Source organism: Colius striatus, chromosome 6, assembly GCF_028858725.1.
Source record: "Colius striatus isolate bColStr4 chromosome 6, bColStr4.1.hap1, whole genome shotgun sequence".
Taxonomy (NCBI): domain Eukaryota; kingdom Metazoa; phylum Chordata; class Aves; order Coliiformes; family Coliidae; genus Colius; species Colius striatus.
In genome coordinates this window covers 9131729-9140434 of record NC_084764.1, presented here as the reverse complement: position 1 = coordinate 9140434, position 8706 = coordinate 9131729, and the positions used below count along the sequence as shown (strand labels likewise).

The 8706-nt window shown below is 39.5% G+C and overlaps 1 protein-coding gene across 1 annotated transcript in view; it reads right to left on the bottom strand.

Annotated features, from left to right (window-relative positions):
• Positions 1-1104: 1104 nt before the first annotated feature.
• The window catches only part of LRRC4C (leucine rich repeat containing 4C), a 54238-nt gene continuing 46636 nt past the window's right edge, over positions 1105-8706 (bottom strand). Inside the window, exon 2 of the mRNA XM_061998305.1 lies at positions 1105-3117. Within this exon, the coding sequence (XP_061854289.1) occupies positions 1159-3075 (1917 nt within the window). The 5' untranslated portion in view covers positions 3076-3117 and the 3' untranslated portion in view covers positions 1105-1158. The remainder of the gene's footprint in view (positions 3118-8706) is intronic.

The following is an 8706-nucleotide window of genomic DNA, read 5'->3' as shown; positions in this document are numbered from 1 at the left end:
AACATATATCCTAGGAGTCCCAGAACAACTGAACTGGAAATCACTCATGTTGATATAAGGTGAATTTTCTTATTAACAGCTATAAACAACAAAAATTCAGAACACGCTTTTCAGCTTTGTCTAACAAATTCAGTGATAAAACTACAAAACTTTTCCTGGTGTCATGAAATATATCTGATATAAAAGAGAGAATTGAAAACATCATTAGAAGGCATGATCTTAATCTTATATCAAAAGTCAAACACTCTTGTTTGCCTGGATGCTGCTTACATAAACTGAAAAGGTAACTATGCTATTCTTCAGTAATGATCCAACAGGTTTTAATTATTCTCTTTAAAGTGATTGCATTTTTGACCATCAAAGTGGAATATTGTTAGGAATTTCAACAAACTTTTGATGCTTAAAGCCACACTAAAAATGAGCTATATCCAAGTACAGAAAAAACCAATATTTTATTTATAATCTTAGTTTAGTGTTTGAACTACAAATTCTGGTTCTAGAATTGTTTAAAAGACCGTGGGGTTTAGAGGTTTTCACATGTAAATTAATTCCTTGGGGTTTTGGTGTTTTGTTTTGGTTTTTTTTTTACTTCAATTTTTTCACAGAATGGTGCTTTCAGTAAATACAGAGCAAATCATTACATGGAAAAAAAAAAAGAAGTAATTTTGCTTGTTTGTTTTTCTCACCTGTAAAGTTGCTGTTATTACTCCATTCTCTATCGAATAATTTCAAAAAGGGCATGAGAAAACAAAAGAAAGGAAGATAAAAGGAGAAAAATTGACAAAATAGACCGAATCTCACCACCAGAATTCACCATAAAAATTCCCAAAGTGTAACAGAATTCTTACAAAATTTCCTAGACCAGTTCTTTTAAGGGAATCAATCTCTCCTATGAAAAATATGGCAAATGGGAATCAGGGGACATCGGGGAGGAAAAAGGGAACGAGGAGGGTAAATAAGTGCAGCAAAAACAGGTTCTGAGGAATACACATAATTTTGTCTGCTTTAGATCACAATAGAATTTTTAATAAATAAATTTCTTTTTCTTTGTAAAGACACTTTTTTGAAACAGTAGATTTAGCCCAGTCATTTGTGTCATTTGTTTTATAAACCATCTTTTCATTGTCCCCACCCCCACCCCCTAATGTCATAAACGTTTTAGATTTGAGTCTCTTGTACATTGTCTTTTGAGTTCATTCGGATCAATAACGGTTCATGCACTGAACTGTGTATTGAATTTATTGTGTTAACTGTTGTTGTGTGGTTGAAAGGAGACTTATAAGAGTTATAGTGATTTAGGTGCTCATGCTCTATTGCTGGCATGGGCAAGTGACTCTCTAGGGGTGTGTCGCCTGTAAGCTCATCATCCACGTTAATGATCTCTACAGTCCGTGTCGGAGCGTGATGGCTCTGCCTGTGATGCTGTTTCCTCATTTTGTAGAAAATTACCAGCATCACAGCAGCCATGAGAGTGATAGCCACAAAACAACCAATTATGATTTTGGTAGTCTTCATAACCTCATCTATCCCCGGGATCCCATTGTTTGCGTCCGTCACAGGAATGGTGAACGTTTTTTCTGTCGACCTTGTGCTCTGTGGAGTGAGTGAGGTTGTCATGTTAGTGGTCTCCCAGTTGGTGACCGGCGTGGGCCCAACCTGCTCTGTGGTCTGCGCCTCATCCTGAGAAGGTTCCACAGTCTCTACTGTGACCGTTGAAAAGTATGTGTAACCAGGGTTATCCAGGGCAGTCACGTTGAGTGTGGCGGAGGCCGTGGTATTCCCAACAGAGTTACTCACCATGCATGTGTACAAACCCGTGTCTTGCACAGTTACCTTGGTAAAATTTAACGTGCCATCGCTGAGCACCGCAATCCGAACTCGGTAGGCCCCATGCGTCATAACGGATCCGTTTGGAGTAATCCAGGACACGGAGGTCAGGGAGGTCGAGGCCCGGCATTTCATCTCTGCAGCCATGCCCTCTGTGACGTTGAGGTCTGCTGGTGGCTCCACGATGACGGGAGCGTAACACGTGAAGTAATTCAGGTCCAGTTCGCCGATGTACCTTCCTTTTAAACTGGGAGGCGTGTGGCAACGGGCGCAACACGCGGTGTTGGAGGGTGCCTTGTCTTTAATCCACCAGCTGAGCCAAAGGATGTCACAGTTGCAGTTCCAAGGATTGTGATGTAAGTGGATCCTTTCTAGACGGAGTGGTGTGAACAGGTCGTGAGGCAGCAGCGTTAGATTGTTGTGTGCCAGGTTGATCTCCACAAGTGACTGAAGGTTATCAAAAGCATTCCTTTCTATCACTTGAATCTGGGACTGTATCATCCACAGCTTCTGGAGATGCATTAACCCTTGGAAAGAACCCGGTCGGATGGCAGTCAAGTGATTCCCAGAAAGATCTAACTCATCCAGTTTTACAAGTGGGGTGAGGTTAGGAATCTCTCGAAGATTGCACATGGCAAGGTTCAAATACCTCAAGTTGGACAGACCTTCAAAGGCACCTTCTGAGATGTATGAAAGCCTTTTCAATTCCCCCAGATCCAGTCTCCGCAGAGAAGGGATTCTGTTAAAAGCATAAGAAGGGATGCTCTCAATGGGGTTGTTTCTCAACCACAGCTCCTTCAGTTTTGACAGGTATACAAAAGCCCCATTTGGGATAGTGGTCAGACGATTGTCAAAGAGTTCCAAAGTGTTGAGATTGGCCAGACCATTGAAAGCCCCTATTTCAATTGTTCTGATGTGATTCCTGCTGAGCTGCAGTATTTCTAGGTGCCTCAGATGCTTGAAGCTATTAACTTTAATGATTTGGATCTGGTTCTCATGGAGATTGAGTAACCGGGTGTTGGTGGAGATGCCGTCTGGCACGTCCCGCAGGTTTTTCCTCACACAAATCACTTTACTGAACTGATTGCTGCAGGAGCAGACAGAAGGGCAAGTTTGAGCCCTCACTAGACCAGCCACCACAAGAAGCTGAAGAGCCAACAGCACCACAAGCAGGGGGTCAAATAGGGCCCTGTTAAACCTAGGACCTATCATTATCTGCTGTGGATGTAAGGTCATCTTGTTCAACATTCATAATTTATTTGGTGTTGGTCCTTCTGGAGTTTGAATAGTCTGAAAGAAAGAAAGAAAGAAAGGAGAAGTAGAACATTAAATTAATCTCAAATATTTAAGTGTGCTCTCTTAACAAAGACTTCTGAAGCCCTTTCAGTCAACTCTGCCGATTTCACAAAGCTCTGTAGCAAGAACAGCTATGGAAATTCGAATATTTTGTTTCCTATACAGCTATGTCTGTCAGCTGTAATTGGCAATGAGACAAGAAAAAGCCAGGCACTAGCTTTTCCTGCTCCTTCCAATGTGTGATGCATGTAGCTGGATGGCAGATAACAAGTTCAACCACGGTGGATACCTAAAATAAATGTTTTAACTCAGGGGGAGAGTTGAAAGAAGTGACAAGCGCCTCAAACGGCAAAAATGAGTTAAGATAGGAATCATCAGAATATTCAAGGTGTTACATTATACGACTAGACAACAGATAACATGAAGAGCAAGTGGAGGCTCCTGTTTCGTATGAGTGAAAATCTTTATCTATACATACATGATTCCTGTATTGCAGTTTAACAAGAAGAGAAGTCTTTAATATCAAATGTAGCAGATCATGCAAACATCAGGGCAAGATCTTGCCTATTTCAAATGATAACTAAATAAAAAAAAAATACACAAGAAACATTCTGAGCATCAATTCTTCCCTATCATTAAACAGCATCATCCAATCTCATGATATTTCCTCCTCAGTTCTTTTGTTTGGCACCAGCAGCAGAGAAACACTCATTAGTAAATGTGTGCTGAACAAAGAAATAAGAATAGCCATTTAAATGCTGAAAAATTTCTCTGTGGGTTCAGGGTTGGCAGTTTCAATGGCACCTCTAAAAAAATTCTACAGATCTTATTTTAAGGGGAAAAAAGACCTTTGTCCCACAAACGATCATTACCATTTTAGGAATTTCAGGACTGATTCATTTTTGGTGGTTCTACTAGCCCCCAGCCCTCAGTTCATTTTCAATCTGCTGCTCGGTGCAAAGTCTCTCCATTGTAGAGATTACTGAAATTTTCCTATAAATCAGCCAAAAGTAAAGTTTTATAAATTACAGCAAACTTGAAAGCCTATTTATAACCTAGAACACCTAGATGCATAATAATACATGTATTCAGTAAAACAAAATGCTACAAGGCAACAGTTTCACACTGCAGCCTCTGAAGCAATCTTTCTTGAAAAAAAATAAAGAAGACAGGAAAAAAAAAATATTAGCTTGCATCTCACAGCAATTCATTTAATGAAAGACTTTTCTTCTAATTATATATTCAGACACTGTGGTTTAGAGATTTCTTTTCTGCATTTTTAAAAAACTTGTTATAGTAGTTCAGAGCTGGCAAGTGTTCTTGTCCCACTTTTAATAATTTACTGAGAGAAAGCCAATATAATGGTTAAAAACCCTCTGAATGGGAATTGGAAGGTCTGGGCTGTATCTGTTTGTTTGATCTGCTCTGTAAGTGCTATTTATATAACATCGTTCTTGTTATGAAAGATTCATGAAACTAATGTGTTTTGCAACCTTCAGCAAGTCACTCAGCTTCTCCTTCCATGGCTAACACTTCTCTCTCATGACTCTGGAGAACGCTGTGGCTGTAGCATTAGATGTTACTGCTCCCACCTCCTCATCCCTTCCTCCTGCCAGCCACAGAACATCGGTTTCATGGGTTTAGAATAATGTACTAGACTGGGTGAGAGGTGGCTGCTCTGTACCCCTTCCTTTTTACTGCAAGCTTACAAGGTCACTTAGCTCATCAGAGGTGCTGAATACATGTGGAGAAATGTTTTCAAGAGTCACTGAAATTTAAGTTGCCTTACATAAAAAATCCAACTGAAATGAAACCATCTGCAAGAGGGGGCCAAAAAGAACCCATTTCTCATCTTCCTTACACTATTATGAAGAAGAATCTATCCCATTATGGCCAAAAGAATTATATCAATGAGTCTAATATGAATTTCAGGCTCCTTAGTGAAGACCTGTGGTCCATGAATTTTGCTCTTGAATAGTAATTAGCCATCTCTCTGTGATGCTTAGTGTGATCGTATTAGCATTTTGTTTATCACTAGTTGTTTGGGGTTGTTTTATTCAGTAGGTTTGTCTTTCCTTTCTTACTTATCATTAAAATTCTTCTAAAACTTACCCCCTAAGGAAATGGATTAACAATGAATAATGGAATTAATGGAAAGAAGTAATAAAACAGATACAGAAACCCAGAAAACCAATTATCTTACCAGTGCACTGGTGCAATATTATTGACTTTGCTGGGACATCTCTCTCTTCTGTTCCAACTTCTTGCACCTGATCATATCTCCCACCATTCCCTTCACCTACTGTTTTAGTCAACAAATCTTCCCTTCCCATCATTACACATAAAACATTTTACTTGAATACAGCAATTCATTTTAACAAATAAAGTATCTGATTCTGAGACTGATTAGGAAGAAATCTTCAACCCAAAGCAAAGTGTTTCCATGTCTCAGTTGCAAAAAGATTCTAAGAAATGCTTTTGTTTTATCTTCTTAAATTAAATTCCCTATATTCCTGTCATTTGGGGTTATTGACTCAAACAATGAGTCAGTCAGATAAAACATCTCTCTCCTTGTGCCGAAGGCAAAAATTGCCCATGGCTTTTACATTTACCTTTTTCCCCAGGTCCCTTCGAGGGATATCTCAATCAAACATATGCCTCACAACTACAATCAAAGACCCTTAGGGGATTTTGCAGCCCCCAGATTTCTGCAAAATTCAGATCTGTGCGTACTTCAAATACGAGCTTGGTCACTGACTACTTATTAGCTGCTCTGAGCATATGATTTTGAAGACAGGATCACCGTCTTGATGGATGTAAAAGAGAAATTCTGGATGTATTTCAGCATGTGTTGATGTGTGTGATTTTTCTGTGTCTAAGCTGTATCTTATTTAATATATACATACAGTAGATCTATATTACTGTTTCTCTTGAACATTTTTCTGTGAGAAAGTGAGAACAAGTTTTAGTTTTTGTAGTAACTATTTGGTTTAACTTTGGATTTCATTTACATTGCAAAACTTTTTTTCCTTCTTTTCACAGCAAGGTAATTTAAAATCATTAATATCCTGGAAATACCCTGGAAAAAAAAATATCCAGCACATAAATACAGTGGAAAATTCACTGAAAGATTTGAAGAACGTTATGGAAATATTTTAACAGGCTTTACACAAAGATCCATCTGGAACTCTGTACTAATTTGCTATTCAACATCTGTCTGTTATGTTAGGGACACATGAAGGTTTAGCTTTATAAATCCATGCATGGAACACAGACCATCAACCAGTTTCTTTAGACTTTGTTGACAACTCTTTGTCTTCTAATAAATTTTCTATTTCTTTTCCTTCCTTTTTCTAGTGCCAAACTACCAACTCTATTGTCACCTCAATAACGCTGGTGCCCTCTGCTGTATACACTTAAAATGCTACGAATTTCCTTACTACACAGTCAGCTCCCCAGACACTGTGCAATTATTAAACGTGTTTCCAAATATGACCTTAAGCCTGTGTGTGGCATTGCCCTAATTACAAAGGTGTATATAATCTATCAGGCCAATAATGTATATTCTCCTTTTGGCCAAGGAGACACGCATGTGCACACATGGAGAGTTACTTGGTTTGGTTTCTATTTCCACAGAATTTTAAAAGCTTTTGTCTCAGCTTGACATTTTATATGCATTGACTTCTCTGTACAGCTTATCTGATACTTAGTCTCCATGTACTACATATCTTTCTCTGAGCAGAAAGCGTCACCTTCTTAAGATCCCATGCAGAAGATGAAGCAAAGAATGACAAAGCTAATCTACCTCTGTAGATCTGCAGTGTAGTTTTCTTTGGGGAGGGCTGCAAGGATGCAGTAGTTATGCTCCTGAAAGCTAACTTTGCCAACCCTGTATGCAGAGATGTCTTCCTTATGGGCACTGTAACAGAACCCACAATTAACGGGCTGTTGTGTTTAGGTTTTTTGTAATTAGCACTTAGTCCTGACATGCTTTGATATCTTTGTTATTTTACCAGGGCAAAGTAACTGGTAACTCTAATCTCTAAAGAACTTTTCTGTAATGGTGGGGCTTTAATTACAAAAGAATTTCTACACCATTCCCAAAGATCTGCCTAATGAAGTATGGCAGGTTGCAAAGATATTTTCCCAAGCTCCAGTGACCCTTAGCTGGATCCCTGGCAGTTTCATTGCTGTTGGCAGCTCATACTTTGCTCTCTGTTTAGTCTGTGGGTCTATGAATAGCTATCTCAGCAACAGAGCAAAGGCCATGGCTTTATCCCAATATATGGTTCATGACACCATATGATCTACCACGCTTTAGTTGGTGCTGTCCATCTGCCATTAAAACACAAGATGTGATGCTGCATGTCACTGCACTGACAATATAGACTGGATCTATCAGATACCAGGTGATTAAACCATCGCAGTAAAATGAAATCATTGCAAGTACATCACAGTTAAAGCTCAACTAAAGCACAGTTAAACCATCGTAACTCTCCCTCAGTCATACGCCAGAAAATTTCAGGATGAAGAGCACTCAGATTGTTTTTTGCAATATTTTTCCAGATGACAAACACATCGCTGTATTCAGAAAATGCATCTTTGCTTCACTTTACACAGTGTGGTTACATGTGCTGTACATCACATCCTTTTAAAGAGGGAGTCTTGAGGAAAAAAGAAAACAAATCAAAACTCTCTGCAAAGATAACTGCTTTTGGTTTTTTGGGGGTTTGCTTGTTTTGGTTGGGGTTTTTCTTTTCTTTTGTTTTGTTTCTTAAGTAAACAAGCCACTCTACAGTTACAAATTAACTGGCAGATTTTCAAACATGTGAGAAAGAGATAGGTCAGTCAACCAGCACATTACTTAGAAAGCCTCTTCCGGTAGTACGAACACCAGAATACAGCAAACAGTTGCTGCATGGAACAGAGCATGTAGTATAGCAATAAAACCAGGTCTGACTCCCAGGATGACTTTATGCAGAAGTGACTCTTGACAGGAACTCTGAATGCTCTCAGGGCCTGAGACTGGTCCTCTTTTGGCAGCAGTGCCAGCAGAGGAAGCCAAGGGAGTTTCAGTTCAATACTGGGAGACAAGTCCTCAATATGTTTTAGGTCTACAAAATACTAGAACACATGAGGGTAAATCCTCATCCCAGAACAGAGACTGAACTGTGGGCAGAGAGATCCACTTGGGTAAGAAATCCTCCACCAACATCTGCTCTGCAAATGCTCCTGTGGCCTCAGATGCAAATCCACATCATCTCACAGATGGCTATGAGGGGTTGGGCTGATGGAACCACATTGTCAGGGAGTCACTCACCATCCTCTCCAGCTCATCATCCTGCCTTTTCTGTCCTGAAATTCCTTTCCACCTGGTTGAACTCTCAAGGACTTGAGCTTTAGGTTCAAGAGAAGTGCAAACACTTTGCATGCTGTTCTCTCCCCACATACAGTACAATGACACCATTCTTCTCTGCCCGTGTCTTTGCCACTCAGAAAGGATCACATCCTATATTAATACAGCATTAAAATAATCATCATGCTTTAAATCAGTAAGCTGGGTTACAACAGATCTCATATGTT